General features: G+C 36.4%; 1 protein-coding gene and 1 long non-coding RNA gene across 2 annotated transcripts; one reads left to right on the plus strand and one right to left on the minus strand.

The window, feature by feature from the left end:
• The first annotated feature begins 696 nt into the window (after positions 1-696).
• LOC138359757 (uncharacterized) lies at positions 697-13817 on the plus strand. Its single transcript, XM_069319418.1, has 2 exons — positions 697-913; positions 2541-13817. The coding sequence occupies exon 2, from the start codon at positions 2834-2836 to the stop codon at positions 9863-9865; it is 7032 nt and encodes a 2343-aa protein (XP_069175519.1). The 5' UTR covers positions 697-913; positions 2541-2833; the 3' UTR covers positions 9866-13817.
• An 852-nt stretch (positions 13818-14669) lies between these two features.
• LOC138359758 (uncharacterized) lies at positions 14670-19361 on the minus strand. The gene is made up of 3 exons (XR_011226057.1): positions 19222-19361; positions 17044-17277; positions 14670-15000 (listed from the first exon to the last, which is right to left on the minus strand). It is a non-coding gene; the product is annotated as an uncharacterized lncRNA (long non-coding RNA).
• Between the last annotated feature and the right edge of the window lie 3 nt (positions 19362-19364).

The raw sequence follows: 19364 nt of genomic DNA on the forward strand, positions 1-19364 counted from the left end.
GGAGGATTTATACAAAACTGCACGAATGTCTAGGAGGTGGTCTGGGTTGCAGTGCCACCAAGGATTGATTGTACAACTCCATGTTGCTAATTTGACTCGTGGACTACACGTCTATGTCGTTCATTAGGTACGCTGTTTGCCTGGAAGTCATGTAATCAGTATAAAGCCTTATTATATAGGCTGGGTGTGAAATCAACTCCTGGGCCACCAATTTAGTACTCATTAGTGGATAACCAGGCAAGTGATATATAAATATACTGGTATATCAATAACAGTTGTATGTTTAGGTATGTATGAATATGTATGTATGTATGTATGTATGTATGTATGTATGTATGTATGTATGTATGTATGTATGTATGTATGTATGTATGTATGTTTATGATAATATAAGGGACAGGAACATTTATGGAGGACCTTTGACAAACCGGCGGTTCCCTTTCCCCTACGATCGAGGCCACTATGAATATACAAATACAATACAAATATTTATTCAGGTAAAGTACATACATACAAGGTGAGATACAAATACATACACTAGTATGTATTTGATACAAATCCAATAGATACCAATAGATATACGATAAAAGAGATATAAATACATACACTAGAAAGATGGTTGCCGTCAGGTAAATTCAGGTAAATTTATATGTGGCGGTAGTGAGGGGAGAGAGAGGAGGGGAGACGAGGGGGACGGCGAGGCCGGGCTGTAAGCGCCCAAATATCGACGGCTGTGGCTGAGGGTGGAGGAGGCGGCACCAGCACCTGCAGGAACCTGCAGGAGGAAGGAGCTCGTCCTGCCCGTCCTGCCAGGCCACGACGGTCACGGCACCTGTGACAGAGCTGACTGGGTGTTGCCGGGAGTCTGGTGCAACTGTGCAACTGTGGTCTCGATCTCCTCGGTCTCTCCGGGGTGTGTATTTCAGTCAGTTAGTGGAAACCTTTGTTTAAGTAGAGCCAAATTGACTAATTGATAGATGGACATTTGGTATACAGTATTTTTTATTTTTTTGATGCTGTGCCAAAGAGACATCAGCATTTGTTCATATTTATTAAGTATTGTTCGCTAAATATCATTGACACCGTCCAAGTGTGGTACAGGTGTATGGTAAATGTGTTGCGCGGTGAACAATTCATGTATGAATGCGAATGTATTATGTATATCAAAGTGCAAACACTAGTGGTCACGACAGGAGCAGGAAGTCGGCGGCTTGTCAGAGGTCCCTCCTTTTTCCTGATTTTTTCCCAACTCAGTTTTGAACTGCAGTAATGTCTTGGCAATTTACGGCTGTGGCAGGTAAGAGGTTCCATGGGTTTACCTGAGTTTACCTGAGAGCCAATAACACTAGTGGCCCTTGACGAGGACAGGCAGCTGGTGAAGTTTATAACCCAGTGGGTGGAAAAAACATCTGCTTTGTTCTACATTGTGACTTGTTGAGCTTGAAGCAGTTGCCCCCCCCCCCCTGTATGTGTTACATGTGACTTTTTATAGAAGTGGTCTGGAGTAACATATATATGTGTTGTCCAGATACTGTACATACATTAGTGATTAAGTGGTACATTCTTGCAGAGCCACAAACATTCATAGCATTTTGGGCAGGTCCTAAAGCAAAAAAAAAAAAAAAAAACTGAGATATTGAATAAGAAATAATGGAATGGCTTGCAAGTGTGAGTCCTGGATTCAGTAGTTGTCCTAGGGGGAACCTTGATAAGCCTAATAGGCTTACTGTCCCATACTATGGAAAACTATAAGGTGAACCATAGACTACCACCATTATCACTAACCGGTTTAATTCTTTGATGTTGAATTTTGTAAAACTACCAATGGATTGTTGGTTTTGGAGTACAGTATTGTATGTATCCTAATTATGTTGTATTTCATTTTAATATAATACCTGCAATAATGGTGACCAAACCACACATCAGAAAATGAAGAAATTATATATTGTATGTTTCGGTCCATCCAGGACTATTACACATCTTGATATTGGTCCAGGACTGACCGAAACATCATTGTTTCTTCTTTTTCTAATGAGTGATTTGGTCGTGATATCTTCAGCCACGTTACTGTGAGCCGTTGTCTGCAGCTGTAAAGATGTTTTATTTACACAAGAACACAAACATATGATACATGAACATTGGAGGATTCATAGATAAGTATACTGTAATGCATAAAATCACTAATATGCCGGGCATTTCAGGCATCTGTATAATTGTTACTCTTTTCCAGTTCTCTAGAATAACCACTATTCCAAGCTTTCTGGCAAATTTTGTCTTTTACTTCATTATTTTTTCCACTCCATTTAGTCTTGTCTGCATAAATTTCAACAACTAATTCTTTTCCATATAGTATTGATTTCTTCACTAACATACTTCTTCATAAATGTTCAGATAAGCACTTGTTTGACTGTGGAAACACCAAGTAACATCTCGATCTTGTAGTAAGGAATATTGTATTGTATACGAGTTAGGTGTTTTAGATCCTATTTTCTTTTCCTGTTCTCTGAAAGGTAGTAAAGTGATTGTCCTCATTGTTTTAGGTCACTTGGGAAATATGCAGTTGAGGCCAGATAAGGAACCCCTCCCATCAGCACTTCAGAACCCATCCAAACTAACAAAACAAGCTCCATGGAAGAATCGGATTGTTTAATTTAATACAAATATGCAATATAGCAATGTACCTGTATATCACTAACATATAGTTCAATACAAATCTGTATACAGTATATTATAGTACAGTACAGTATATTGATAAAGAGTATATAAAATGTTTGTCATAGGATGTGGTTTATGTGTATTACTGTATAGCATCCAGTAAATTGTTTGTATAACAATGAAAATTTACAAACATAGGATATGTGAGGAAGAAGACGCTTCAAGGAAGAATACCGAGTATAACAACTGCTTGGCTAATAGTCCAAAACAAACACCAGGTGACAGTGTTGATGTTGTTGCACCTGAACCCACGAAAAAGAACAGTCATAAAAATAACAGTGGTACAATATGCTCAGAAACAATAGGCAATAGTGAAGAACAATACAGGAAAGAGAAATCTAGTGAGAAAGATACTCATGGTAATGATGCTCAATATGACAGCTTAACAGATTATATAGTGTCAAATGATAAAATTAAGCAGGAAGTTGATGAACAGTTAGATGAATCCATAGATGGTACAAATTTAGTGTCCCGTTGTGGTTTAGATAAGAGTGGGTACTCTTTATGTTCAAATCAAAATAATGGAGATCACCTAAGTTTAATTAGTTCTGAAAATGATAAAGGACCTTATAAGAAGCCACACAAATGTGATCAGTGTGAAACTTCATTTAGGACCCCTTATGAGCTTGAGCGTCATGGAAGAATTCATAGTGGTGAAAGGCCTTTCAAATGTCAGTTGTGTGACATGTGCTTCAAACGCAAGGATCATGTTGAAGTGCACATGAGGCGACATATTGAAGATAGACGACATGTATGTGATATATGTGGCATGTGGTTTGTAACATCTTCGTGTTTGTTACGACACAGAAGACGAACCCACCAAGTATTTGATCCTCCTAGTAACACAAAGCCAAAACATCAACAAAGCCATTTTGAAACTGAATATTTAGATGATGCAAGATGTGGAGTAACTGAGCAAATATTATCTCTTAGTGATAATCAGAGTTCCCTGAACATGGAGAGAAGTCGAAAAAAGTGCAAGAGGCCTAAGAGTAAAGCCAAAGTTGATAGTACCTATCGGCCTGGAGGCAAAACAGTCTGCATTTTAAAGAAGCGTAAACTGAGGAACAGAAGTTACTCATTTGCCGAACTAGAGGATGATATAGAATGTTTTGAGACTGATGAGGAGGATACAATTCCTTACCTGAAGATACAGACTAAGAGTATTAAACAGGAAGATGACAACATGATCACTGAAGTTTGTGAACTAGAGCATAGTTTGTTTCCCACTGGATTTTTTAGTCATGCAGCCCCTCTGGATCATATGCTTTTAATGGGAGAAGTAAGCAAATTATTATCAGATAGGTCTATTCCTGATTTTAAAGAAAATGAAATTGAAGATTGCTGTGCCAGTGATCTTGCCGTAAAAAGTGGGTATTCTGTATCTAAACAGAATGAGCAAGCTGATGTACCAAATCCTGGGTCGGAAAGTGAAGAATCTGAAGTGCCACTTATTTCCTGTGATGTGTCTTTTGATGAACCAGAAAATGAATTCATATCCACAGTTTCTAAAGATTCAAAAGGTAAAAAAAAAAAAAGTAGCCATACCCCAAGGAATGCTATAAGTGGCACTGGAGATGAAAAAAATGAATTATCAGTGGACACTTTGAACAAGCATTTAAAGGAAAATACAACTGAAAATGACAGTAACAAAATATTAGATAAAATTGAAAAAGGAACAAGCACTGAGGATGGTGAAAAAGGAACAAGCACTGAGGATCATGATAAGGGAACAAGCATTGAAGATGGTGAAAAAGGCACAAACACTGAGGATGGTGAAAAAGGAACAAGTACTGAGGATGGTGAAAATGGAACAGGCGCAGAGGATGGTGAAAAAGGAATGAGCACTGAGGATGGTGAAAAAGGAATAACCACTGAGGATGGAGAAAAAGGAATAACCACTGAGGATGGTGAACAAGGAATAAGCACTGAGGATGGTGAAATGGGAACAAGCATTGAAGATGGTGAAATGGGAACAAGCATTGAAGATGGTGAAAAGGGAACAAGGTTCGAGGATGGTGAAAAAGGGATAAGCATTGAGGATGGTGAAAAAGGGACAAGCATTGAGGATGGTGAAAAAGGGACAAGCATTGAGGATGGTGAAAAGGGGACAAGCATTGAGGATGGTGAAAAAGGGACAAGCATTAATGATAGTGAAAAGGGGACAAGTACTGATGATGGTGAAAAAGGAACAAGCACTGAGGACGGTGAAAAAGGAACAAGCACCGAGGATGGTGAAAAAGAAATGACCACTGAGGATGGTGAAAAGGGAACAAGCACTGAGTATAGTGACACAGGAACAAGCTCTAAGGGTGGTGAAAAAGGAACAAGCACCGAGGATGGTGAAAAAGGAATAACCACTGAGGATGGTGAAAAGGGAACAAGCACTGAGTATAGTGACAAAGGAACAAGCTTTGAGGGTGGTGAAACAGGAACAACCACTGAGGATGGTGAAAAAGGAATGAGTACTGAGGATGATGAAAGAGGAACAAGCACTCAGGATTATAATTCTGTTGAATCTGATAAAATACAAGTGGTAGAGGAAGAACATGCACTTGAAAATAATGAGCAGTACAGTCAGTTGCTGAAAATTATATGTCAATCTCTGACAAACAGAAGCCAAGCTGGTGGAATTGTTCCTAGTGAACATTTTCAAGACAGTACATCAGCTCTGACAGAGAGTCAGATCTCAGGTTGTCTTACTCAGTCTGTAGTTTCAAGAAGTAGGAGGAGCATATGGCAAAATTATAACTTTAGGAAGAAATCTTTCAATAACAGGAGATTTTTATATATGCGAGGTTTTAAAGAGGACCCTGAAAAAATGAATCCATACAAGAAGCCTCATAAATGTCATTTATGTGATTTGTACTTTCGGTCTCCTTCAGAACTCAAGCGGCATGCTAGAATTCATAGTGGTGAGAGGCCCTATCTTTGTGAATTATGTGGTTCTGGGTTTATACGAAAATGTCATCTGCAGTTGCATGTGCGTAGACATACTGGTGAAAGACGTCATGCATGCAGAGAATGTGGAATGAAGTTTTTTACTACTTCAGATCTCAACAGGCACATGCTAATTCATAAAACTAACAAGCCGTTCAAGTGTCATATATGCACTGTAACATACAGGAGAGCTTCACATTTAGAGCAGCACATTCGAAACCATGTTAATGCAACTCCATTCATGTGTCATCTTTGTGGCACATTTTTTACAACATCTGCATCACTCAAAAAACACGAAAAACACCATTTTAGCATAGACCCATATTCCTGTTCAGATTGCAGTGCATCTTTCACCACTTCTACTTCTCTCTCCAAACATCGACGTGTACATACTGACCCTCATTATAATTTCTTGAAAATCTGCCTCAAAGGAATGAAAATTAGTGACCAGTATGAATGCATTTCATCAGAAGGATCACCACTCTCCCTTGTTATCAGACGAGTGGCAGGTCGGGCACATTTAAAAATACCTGAAGTAGAAACTTGTGTTAATGACAACTTTAACACTAAAGATGTAAATGAAGATGACATTACTAAGCAGTATATTTCAGGATGGGAGTCTCATGATCGTTTTCATAAAAAGAGTCCTTTGCAAAATGGAAGCAATTGGAGTATTTTGGAAAAGCAGGTAAGAAATGCAGGAGAAGACATACCTGTGAAGAGTAGTGGTCTTCATGATGAGGGTAATAGTCTTCATGATGAGGGTAATGGGCTTCATGATGAGGGTAATGGGCTTCATGATGAGGGTAATGGGCTTCATGATGAGGGTAATGGTCTTCATGATGAGGGTAATAGTCTTCATGATGAGGGTAATGGGCTTCATGATGAGGGTAATGGTCTTCATGATGAGGGTAATGGTCTTCATGATGAGGGTAATGGTCTTCATGATGAGGTTAATGGTCATCGTGAAAAGGGTAATGTCCTTTGTGAAAAAGATAATCGTGCACATGAAGAAGATAATCATGTATGTGAAAAAGATAATCGTGCACATGAAGAAGATAATCATGTATGTGAAAAAGATAATCGTTCACGTGAAGAAAATAATCATGTATGTGAAAAAGATAATCGTGCACGTGAAGAAGATAATCATGTATATGAAAAAGATAATCGTGCATGTGAAGAAGATAATCATGTATGTGAAAAGAATAATGGTGTTCATGAAGAGGGTAATAATCTTTGTGGAAAGGAGGAGGAGGATATATGTGAAGAGGATAATGGTATGTATGAAAAGGCTAATGGTCTTTGTAAAAAGGATAATCATCTTTATGAAAAGTGTAATGATCTTTATGAAGTGGGTAAGAAGCTTCATGAAGACTGCAATAGTCTTCCTGAAGAGCACAGTCGTCTTCATAAAGAGCATAAAGATGTGCATGAAGACCATAATAATCTTCAAGAAGAGTGCAGTGTTCTTCATGACGATTGTAAGGATGTTCATAAAGACCACAATGGAGTTAATGAAGAGTGCAGTAGTCTTCATGAAGAGCATAAGTGTGTTGATGAAGAGCATAATGGTCTTCATGAGGAGCGGAAAGATATTCTTGGAGAGCGTAATGTTCTTCATGAAGAACATACGGCTGTTCATAAAGAGCATAACGGTGTTAGTAAAGAGTGCAATGGTATTCTTGAAAAGCATAATGATGATCATGAAGAGTCCAGTGGTCTTCGTGGAAAATGCAATGGTCTTCATATAGAATGTAATGATTTTCACGAAGAGCAAGATGGTCTTCATGAAGAGGGTAATGATCTTCATGTAGAGCAAGATGGTCTTCATGAAGAGGGTAATGATCTTCATGAAGCAGGTAATGATCTTCGTGTAGAGCAAGATGGTCTTCATGTACAGCAAGATAGTTTTCATGAAGAGGGTGATGCTCATGTAGAGCAAGATGGTCTTCATGTAGAGCAAGATGGTCTTCATGAAGAGGGTAATGATCTTCAAGAAGCAGGTAATGATCTTCATGTACGGCAAGATGGTCTTCATGAAGAGGGTAATGATCTTCAAGAAGCAGGTAATGATCTTCATGTAGAGCAAGATAGTCTTCATGAAGAGGGTGATGATCATGTAGAGCAAGATGGTCTTCATGAAGAGAGTAATGGTCTTCATGTAGAGCAAGATGGTCTTCATGAAGAGAGTAATGGTCTTCATGAAAAGAGTAATCACTTTGCAAATGAAGATGATGCTTGTTTGACAAAGGAAAGATACATTAACAATGGTATTGATGTTCCCATGAAGGATAACAAACCATTTGATTTTGAGCATGATATTAAATCTACTTATGATAAGACGGGAGATACATGTCCATTAATAAAATTAAGCACTCCAGGGAAAAGCTACACTAACAATGAGAAAAATATACAATCGCAAGACTGCCAAACTGAAAAAGTTATAAATAAAGCTCTTCTAAATACTGTCAATTGCACTGAAGTTTTAACAAAGACTGTCACACAAAATGCAGGAAATTCTCCCATAGAGGAATTTACCACATTTGGTTCATGTATGTTACAAGCTATGATAGATAATAATATTAATAATGCTTCTTGCAGTAAACTGGCAAGGAAATGTATTCCAAATGAGGAAAATTATTTTGTACCAAATAACATGATTAAAAGCTCTGATAGAAAAAGTATCATCTATAACGAAGATGTAGATTCCACATATTTCGATGGGGATACGAGAAGCATGCCTGAAACTATAAACTGTCAGGAAGCTGGTGCAGAGATGAGCAGGGCAAGTAATTTGTTGTTGTTAAAAAATAATGTTTTTTTGACAGAAAAAAAAGAAGTCTGTATGTACAAAAATAATGCACAAAATAAGAAAGAATTGCATAATATGGATGCTATTCTTAAGAGTCAGGGGAAGACATCTTCTTTAATGAACATTTATTCTAAAGGGGATTGCCTTGTTAAGGAGATTGAAACAGTATATCAAGATGTAGAATTTAATATGGATGACATAAGCAGAACAAGTGAGGAAATATCACCCCAAGATTCATGTGTTCAATCTATTAAAAACAGAAAGCTGGCCTTGAACAAGTTGGGAATTGGTGCTGAACACAAAAATGTTACAAATTTAGACAAATATTTGAGATCACTTTCGAGGTCCCCCTCTTATCCATCTAGACATGAAAGGCAGCAGTCAGAAGATACTCGAGGCCTACACACTGATGATGAGACTACCAAGTTATTCCTTGCGAAAACAGTACCAACAAGTACTGAATTCCCACATGGACCACTTAAACTCAGCTGGCCAAAACCACTACCAGTGTTACCTATTTTGTTCAATGATGGTCAAAAAAGTATGACTAAAGGGAACTCTGTTGCATCAGATATGAAAAAGGATGAAGTTGGAGAATTTTCTGATGACATACATTCTCTGCTTTCAAAGGAAAAGCAGAAAGATGACAGGCTGAAACAATCCTGTGCACGTCTTTCACCTATTGACATTAAGAGAACTGCTCAACAAAAACCAAGAAAAAGAAGTCTACCTTTAGTGAATGAAGGATATGAAATTAACCCGGAACTATCAACTAGGTCAGTTACCAAGTTCAATGAAGAGCGAGAACTCCCACGAAAATCAAAACACTTGGCCTTTGCCCCATTAGATAAATTTCAAAAATATACTAGAACGAAACCATTAAATAAAAGCAAGGAAACTAGCCTGCAGTCGGTAAAATTACGTTCTTTTTTGTCACTTAGAGCACAAGAACATACATCAGACCTTTTAGCTGAAAGGCAGCATCTTATATTGGAACCACCAGCTGAATCACAAAAAGAGCTTGAGCATAAACCAACAACAATGAATTGTTTGCTGGATGACAAATATGGGAATACCGATCAAGATTTATTCCCCACATCTTTTTTAACACTCACAAATCAAGTAAGGGAAGCACAGTGTATCCCAAGCATTTATGAATACATGTCTGGCATTCCATATGGGAGATTGGCTGATATGTATTCTCTTAGTTCTCATATTTTAGGTAAACCTCAGGAATCACACCTTGAGAGAGAGATCTTGGCTATGAGAGAGAATTATATGAATAACAGCTTAAATTTTCAGATTAGCAATATCCTTGCTCTTAGGTCATGCACAGCTCGAATGGCATCGTCATCTACATGCCCCAGTTTTAATCATAATAAGGTTAATGTTGATTAGCCCAAGGCAGAGAAGTGCTGTAACACAATTTTGTAATTTGTAGCTTCCATCAGTTTTATATACATGAACAATTAAAACTGGATTTCTAGCATTCTATGTTTCTGTTATTGGTACTGTATTACAATAGTTGTATTACTGTTGAACTGTATTTTGTCAGTGCTAGAAAGACAGCTCTAGTGTGATCTCAAACTTTAATTGTAATATTGTAATATTTAAGAGAACTTATTACATTGTTGTCTTATATTTAGTACTGTACTGTGTATTAAAGCTTCATAGTGATGTATTTTAACATCAGTATATGTATCAATGTGTTCAGATAGACTTTCCAGAACATTAGAGAGGAATACAGTATGTATAAATTATGATACTGTGTAGACTAGATTCTACAGTCAGCAAAAAAAAATTATTTACTCATGACAAAAAGTTGGTAACTATGTAGGTTGTGGAGGAATGGTTGTTTCTTTATATGGCAGTTGAAATATGTACAGTATTTTAAAAAATAGTTAAAATTTCTATCAATTGTTAACTGAAATCTATACGCTTTCCCCAAATTATTCCAAAATATTTAGTTCTGTACCTTATACAACAAATACTAACATATCAGCATGAGAAAATGTGGCCAAAAGTATGATGTGTAATGGTACATAATGTCCTTGTGGCTAAATGGGGTAAAAATTTTATTTGAAAAATATACTGTATTTAAAGATATTACCCATGGTATGCTAGATGTCACTGCCCAACTCCCGACCATATAAATGCTGCCTAGAATGGTAGAGGCACCAAAATTGTTGTATGACAGTGCTATTTTGCACCTTCAGTATTTCTATGAAAATGTTCTTTACTTCAGTACTATGTGGTCACTTTTGTTGGTTAAAAAATTGGTGGTATCTAAATTTAAAATGAAAGTGCACTGCAGTGGAGTGAGATTTTATAATGGTCCAAAATGGAGCAAAAATTGTAATTTAATTTTTTAATTTTCCATGAATGCATTCTAGACAAAAATAGGGGGATTATAGTAAATATATGTAAATTTTAAAGTTCAAGAGAATGTAAATTCAATAATATATTTTTGGCTTGGTGATATATTTTAATGTGTTCCAGTTATTTGTGATAATGTTTACTTTATGATACAGGTATATTTTATCATATAAATTAAAACAAATCTGTGATAATATTCTTTAATTATTTTTAATTTGTGAATTTATAGCGAAATTCAATATTAAATACAGCGCTGTTACTGTGATTTTTAATGTAAGGATTGTGAAATTATTGCTTGAAAGACTGACCTTGTACAGTATATCGGAGAAAAAATATTCTACCATAATATATTTTGAAAATGCTATAAGGTCTGTATACAGTATTTGATGTTAATATTTAAGAAACTATAGGTATCTTTATGTATCTCAATGTGCAGGCCTCTCTACAAAAAATATATCATTGTTAGATGAATATTTTATCAAATAGCATATATTACATTAAAAAGTGCAGATTAAGAGCCCTGAATACATTAGAAGACTTTCTAATACCATCAGGAATCATCTGTGCTACAGTATTATATTTTTTTACATCAGTAAATAGATGTAATTACTGTAATACTACTGCTATTTTACATACAAACTTTTAACACGTTCATGATGGTGTGCTCCACTGGTGGTACAGTATGGGTTTCTATAAAGCTGTTGGTACACCTAGAATGATAACATCCCTACATCCATAGTAGCAATATTAAATCCCCAGAAATAAACATTTGTTTGTGCTGAATTAGAAGCAGTTCAAAACAGTTCACGTGTTTGTACCACTGGTGGACACTAACAGCTGCATGAGAAACCTGTAATGTAGAATATGACCAATGGAGCACACTGTGGTGGAGGCAGGCTTCATGTACAGTTTCAAATGTAGATTTGATAGTCCAATAAGCTGCAGAATCTGTACACCAGTTGAGAGGACAAAAGAGCCAAAGCTCAACCCCCGCAAGCACAACTAGGTGAGTACTGTCATGAAAGTGATGATGGATTATTGTAATACTGTAATTATTTCCAATATGTTTAATACTTTCTAAGTATTAAACAGCATAATATTCACTATGCTAAGCATTCATTTTTAAACAAGATGCTTGAATATTTTTTCATTTAATTCATTTATGCTTATAATAAAACCCTTTGCTAAAAACATTGACTTTGTAGATTGTGTTTAAATAAGATTTATAGTGATCTACAAAGTTATGTGTAGATTATATAGTATCTACAAAGTTGTGTAGATTTATATACTGCATCTACAAAGTTACGTGTAGATTATATACTGTATCTAGAAAATGTTAATAGGTAAACTGAGATAATTCATAAACTCTTGATAATGGGAATCATATATATAGCATCTTCAAAATTCTGAGCCTAATCCTGTATATAGAAATATTTGTTGTCTTTTCTAGTACTTGAGATTTTGTTGTTTAATATTTTGAGTGCAACAATCGAAGAATGTCGCCAAATTCATAAAATCCCGCTGAACTGTTTTGATGCATTCGGTTACGTATTTGAAAATTGGAACTGGTGAGCAGCGGTTCTCACAATTGGGGATCCTGGGTTCAATTCTCGGACAAGACATAAATGGATGGACACATTTTATTTCACCTAATGCTATTGTTCAGATAGCAGTAAATAGGTACAGTACCTGGGAGTTAGACTCTTGGGGGGTTGCATCCCAAAAAAAGAACTCTCCAGTTCTATTAACCACGGCAGTACAATTCCTGTACAGAGATTGGCAAAATTCTGCATGGTATATATATTTTTCAAACTCTGCTGCTTCCACCATTCTTCCTATTGGATGCAGTCACTTTCACATTCAGGTGTACCCAGCCTGAATCATGTTGCTGATTCCCAGCATCATGTGTGCTTGTAAACTAAATTATTAGTTTTGAGGTATCATTTGCCATTCTGGTGTAATTGGCTTTAGTTTACTTCAGGCCCAGTCTAATTCTTATTGTAGGTTTGCAGGGCAGAGACAAAGTGCAGTTCCTTTGCTCCAGGTGTACACATGTCAAAGGCCTGAGCCATACTAGTCTGCTTTCCCCTACAAATGGGTGGGGGGTTACTGGAATAAGAATACAAGTGCAACTCAAGAAACCTTAACTCAACATTTCACCAAGATTCTCAAGAGCATTGCTAGAGGAAAAAAAAAAGATTATTTCAGTAAATTTATTGATACAGTATATTTTATTCTGCACTGTACTTGATTGCTTCTTGTACCATTCTGTAAAATTAGTTCATACAAATATTTATTTTATTTCCTGATCTCTGCTCGAGTGAATTGTGAATATACAGGTACAGTACATAGTAGTTTAAATGTACAGAACAGTATTTTAATTTATGTGTTTTTATAGCTACTGTACTGTACTCAAGATGACTTTGTGTATTTACCTTGTATAGGTTATTACAAATTTGTTTAGAAACAAAATATTTAATGAGCTAGTGTGGGGGAAGCAGTGTATTGTGACCTCAAGCCTTCATCATGGAAAATAAATTACAAAGCAACCAGTGTGCATAATGGGATAAATAAAATTTCAGCATAAAGGAACTATACTAATTTATTTTTCTCAACACATTTTTTCAGCATTGGTTATTATAATACATTAATTGACAATGTTCTTCCCTTCCCTTCCTCCTTATTTCTGCATGTTGCAACACTTTGGTCATCTATTGTAGTGCAACAGTATGCTAACATTTAGTAGATGTTTCAAGTTTCAGGCTGTTACGGCTGATCACACACTGTAACCAGTTTCTTCCCTTACCAGTAAGTTTCCTTTGCATTTGACAACGTAAATGTACCACAATTGTTTCCGACAGCGTGACAGATTTTAGAGTTTGAGCTATGTTAGAGGGTGAAGTTGAATTCAACTTAATAAATCTGAACAGTGAGGTGCTTCTGTGTAGAAAAACAAATATAGATAATTCCAAGCTTTTGATTTTTTGTAATGCCTTAAAAAAAATTTCAGCAGTAGTGTACATATCTGTAACAAACTATAAAATGATCTACAAATACAGTATGCTTCATTTCTATATAATTAGTATTGTTGATGCAGTCTATGCCAATACACAGTCTTACAATTAGTGAGTGAAAGTGCCTTTCATAATGATACAAGTCCTCAAATATTTTGCACATAGACATACAGGGTTGTATTTTACTTGTGCCAAACAATATTAATATGAGTCAAAACATATTTAATAATAGTTACCTACATTACAGACATACATATCAACAATGATGAAATACTGTACTACCAGATATTAGTCTTCAGAAAGAGTAGTACAGATTAAATTTTTGATCATGATCTACAGATGTTCTTAATGATATATTTGAGACTTGTACATCTCCAATTTCTCAAAGTCCAAAGTGGGATGCTTTAATCAGAAGACAACAGAGTTATATAGGGAGATTGATTTAACCCCTTTGCAGCAAGATTGACTTAACACTAGGAAGTATCTGGTTCGAAACTAATAAAAAAAAAATTGGTTCACCTTATGGTTTCCTATAATTGGGAAGAGGAAGCCCCTATACCAATTACTTAGCAACTTGTTTTCGATTGCACCCTGAGGAAGCTAACTAAGAACAATAGTTGTTTTAAAACTAAACTAAAAATAGCTATGGTTAATAATACTGTATTTTTTTTTTACTTTTTTTTTTGAGATTCGAACTCGAAATTCCCTATTGCGTGTCAAGAATGAACCAGACTGTAGTACCTGGACCCTTGAACAGTGGTATTAAAGGCCGAATTCAAAACAATTCCAAATGAACTAAAAAAAATTAGAACAATTCACTGTGAAAAGAACAAAAATTTGCAAAAGTAAAATACAATTCGAGTATATCCATCAGTGCATTATATATTTGAGAAAGACTGTGTTCTGTATTTTCTATTTAACTTCAACTTGATGCGCCGACACCTTCCATATAAAGCTTGGTAAGGAGTGCCTCCATTACCAAATCTGAGCCTGGTTATGGTATTTAGATCTGCTTCTGTAATATTTTTCTTCCAATTTATCCAGACCCTCTTGCGGTACTCACGTGCCGTGCAACGACCCCAGGTGCTCCTGGTCAGCTTGTCAGCCAGTACCTGGACTCGATCTTCCAGGTTTCCGGGATACCTGCAAAAATTAATCACTTTAATGGAAAAATGTATATTAAATATTTGAAGGGCGTATGGTGGAACTAAACATCAGGCTTTTCATTATATTGTATTACAATGACAATTTCAAAATATTTTATATTTGATAAAGTTATTTAGGAGTTCTCAGTATGGAAACTATTTTTTTTACGTGCAATATATGAAAAATGTTTTGCATATTAGCTTTAAATGTGCATCAAAGAAATGTTCCTATTGTTATTGTGCACTGTACCTACCTAGTGGCAGATTTTAATTTTTTTTTTAAAAGGTAACTTTACACTATTTCTGTACACAAATTTTTTTAAACCAAGTTGAAACTTGTAGTGTGCAGTATGTAGAGAATGTCTCAATAGTAATGTGGCTGAAACGAATAATCCAACCCACACGTTCATGAAATGAAAGTGACCATTTTGTCTTCGAGACTTATCACGATGGGTGTCACAACTTGAGGATTGAGGTCAGAATGAAACTGTCATTTTAAATTCACTTCATGTGTGTGGGGTCGGGTTATTTGTAATGTACATCTTCAACCAATATTATAGTAGTTATGATGAAATTATGCACACTAGTATTTTAATGTTAGCCCATTATCAGTATCTCTGAATCTAAATCACAAAATTGCTATATTATGACTTATTTTATAGTATTGTATAACTATACTGTATATATTTTCAACCATTTGGAAAATGAGAGAAGTTACTGTACATAAATTATACATAAATACTGTATATAAAGTCTATGCATCTAGTGACTGAATGCATCATCTTTCCCCCACTCGAAGTGAAGTTCGTTTTGTAAAGTTATTTTGTTGCACGTTTTCTGACTTCTTTACCACAGTTGCTTACTTTAGTTTATGCCTGTCCTTTATTGTAAAAATTAGGTATCCAATTTAGGGATACAGTAGTTTTATGTATTACATTTCCAGTTGTAAAGTATCTGGAGAACAACTTCCTGTGTTGGCTTTAAACTTTTGAGACTAATGTATGGAGGTGCAAGGAACAGTCCCAATTGTTATTGGGCCATGATGCTCCCAGGTGGCAGATTTTAGAATCTGTTCGACACATTTTAGGGTGAATCTTTTAGCAATACTGTATCTACAAAAAAAAAAAAAAAATAGCCGTACCTGTCATTAGTTTTGTAATTTTCAAATTACAATACATAGATTTAAATGGAAATGTACAGTTACACTACTGTACAGGCACTCATATATCCTACAAAGCAGCTTATGCTGACTACACCACAGATAATGTACTCGTTTACTACCCACCTAAACCTATTGTCAGAGTATCTCTGAGGTACCACTCTATACAGGTGGTCAACCACCTGTGTAACATCTGTCCAAGCAATTCAACATTGTTTTGCTCATACTGTATTTTATTATGTGGTTTCACTCATACATTTACTATGGCAACCAGTAAAATTGCTAGTCTTGTCAGGGACTTCAGGAAGTGAAAAATTTCTAAACAGAAGTATGTATCCATTCTCAACAGAAAATGTGATACATATTTCTGTTTAGAATTTTTTAGAAATTTCAGAAAAAATGTGACTAAAATAAGAAAAAGCTTCCAGGTTTCAAATTTAAAAAAAAATACAGTACAGCATCGTTCAGGAAATTGTTTCCGATATTTATGTAAAAAAGGCTACACCGAAGAAAAGAAAAACTAAAATACGTAATGTTAAAAATTATAAAAGCTGAAAATAGTAAAAACAATATTGTCAGCATGACACTCTTATCCTAGGATCAATACTCATCAAGGAACAAAACAATTAAATTATCAAATGAACGTTAAGCATTTGTGCAAATGTTTGTTGGTGAGGGAAAGCTACTGATGCATGAATAGACATCTGCCAATTTTTTTTTCAAATATAATTCCCCCAACATATATATGCAAACGAATGGTTTGCTCTGGCAGATTCATCAAGACTGAATTGGCATAACATTTGTCTGGCTAGAAAGTTTAACACAAAGTACAGTACTGTAAATGGACAGTGAAGAAAGCTATAAAATGAGAATGTGACATACCGTCTTGAACCTGGTGAAGGCTTGAGAGCAATCCACAAGAAGACTGCAACAGCCAGTGCAATGGTAACAAGGGTTGACAAAAGGAGAAGGGCTGGCCATCGAATACTTGAGCTCTTGGTTGCCATCTCCTGCAGGTAGTCATAGGACTCTACAAGGTCCCAGTGTTCTGATGACATGGCTTGCTTGATATAGGTAAATATTACTTTTTAACAAACTTATCAATAGCTGCTACATCTGTAAGAAATATACATAGTACATTACCAGGTAGAAAATAGAGTATTGTCCTATATTGCACTATCTCAGCATGAAAAACTAAAATACCCAGGCATATCCAGGCATATGTCTATATCTACAACATTGAAATAATTTATTGAGGTAAAATACACAGAGGGATGAGGTAGCACAAGCTATTCTCACCCCGACCAGTACAACATTGATTTTCTAAAAAACAAATTAGCTAACATTTTTTGGAAAAGCACAAACCTATCAGTGGATGTACAGTAGTATACAGTACATGGATTTTGCTAAAGCTTTTCATAAGCTGCAACATGAAAGACGGGCCTACAATTTCCTTGCCAATGGAATAAATGGCAAAATATTAGAATGGATAAAACAATGGTTGAAGGAAAGAAAATGGGTGGAGCTAGATGGAAACTAATCAGAATGGAAAAACCTGTTAAGTGGGGGGTGCTACAAGGGGTCCATTTTGAGACCTACCCTTTTTGTCATATACATCACTTACAGACGAGAGTATTACAAACCACATTTGCAGATAAAGATTTATGGTAGTGGGAAATGAAATGATATTAAATATTCTTACAAAGATCTACATGAACTCCAGAAGTGGTCATAAGACTGGCAAATGCTTTTTAATATCGGAAAAATGCAAGACCGCAACAAGCCACGACTATCAAATTAATATTGATGAAGAAAGTCTAGATCAACCATTTATTAAAAGTTGCACAACAGGTGGGTGCAGCAGTCAGAAAAGTTAACCAAACTCTTGGGATAATCAAGCATACTTTTGATTTCATAAGGAAAAGAAGGTAATGGTTCAACTGTATAAATATCTGGTGTGCCCCCCACTTAGTTTACTGTATCCAAGACCTCATTTTCCGAAGGACATAGCTGCTCTGGAGAAGGTGCAACACCGGGTACCTTCCAAAGTCATTCCAGAGCAAAGTCATTTCTAGTATCAGGAACGCTTAAAGGCCACAGGGCTAACAACACTGCAAACCAGGCATGACAAAGGATATCTCTTTGAAACTTAAAATACTTAACAAGTTAGAGGATATTGATTTTGATTTTTCTTTAGGTCAGATGTAACACACAAGGAGCAACGGTTTCAAGCTCAAGCCATAATGTAGGACTGAGAACAGGAGATGCTTTTTCCCCCCAGAGTTATAAATCCATGGAACCGCCTACCCGACAAAGTCGTAAATGCCAAAACTTAAATTTTAAAATCTAACTGGAAAAAGATTATCAGGGCAAGTGGGGGGGGGGACCTTTGACAAGCCGACGGCTTCTTGTTCGCGTCGAGGCCACTAATTTTAGTGGCACTGATAAATTCAAGTAAATGTTGGCAGGTCAGTGCCAAAACAGCTTCAAGAGAGAACTGGATAAGCACCTCCAAAGGATACCTGATCAACCAGGCTGTGACTCATACATCAGGCTGCGAGCAGCCGCGTCCAACAGCCTGGTTGATCAGTCCAGCAACCAGGAGGCCTGGTCGACGACGGGGCCTCGGGGACGCTAAGCCCCGGAAGTACCTCAAGGTAAGGAGCCTATACCCTAGTCTATTGAAGGGGCGGAAGTTTAACGCAAACAAACAATTAATTGAGTGAATAAATCCACAAGGATTTTAAAATCACAAGGGCCGTGATGAGAGTTCGAATTTACGTCTAGGATGATCCCAGACGCGCCTTAATTGAATGCGCCACATGGTACAAAAATTGCAACCGAGATTGCTATTTATTGCTCTCGCACGGTGCACAATTAGGAGAGTAATTGAGAAAACAAAAGCCATTTAGCGCAAAGCCAAACCAGGAAGCACATACAGAGCATGCAAGCAGGCAGAGGCCTACGAGGAAAGCACAGCACTCAGGCTCACACGTGCTCAAAACAGACCTTGTATCAGCAAACCAATATAATTAACACCGTCGAGTCCATTACACTTACCGACTGTAGCTCCAGCCTTCGTTTATAGGGTGGCAGTAGTAGTTTCCAAAATTCCACATCGAAAGACAATAGACTGTATTATCCTTAATGGAGCAGCACTTGAGAAGATGAGCCACCATGACCGCTCAGGTCAACACGCGCGA

Source organism: Procambarus clarkii, chromosome 93, assembly GCF_040958095.1.
Source record: "Procambarus clarkii isolate CNS0578487 chromosome 93, FALCON_Pclarkii_2.0, whole genome shotgun sequence".
Taxonomy (NCBI): domain Eukaryota; kingdom Metazoa; phylum Arthropoda; class Malacostraca; order Decapoda; family Cambaridae; genus Procambarus; species Procambarus clarkii.

What these genes read in the sequence shown, in the direction of transcription:
- LOC138359757 (XM_069319418.1), top strand. Translation starts at nt 2,834, where the DNA reads ATGAAAATTTACAAACATAGGATATGTGAGGAAGAAGACGCTTCAAGG.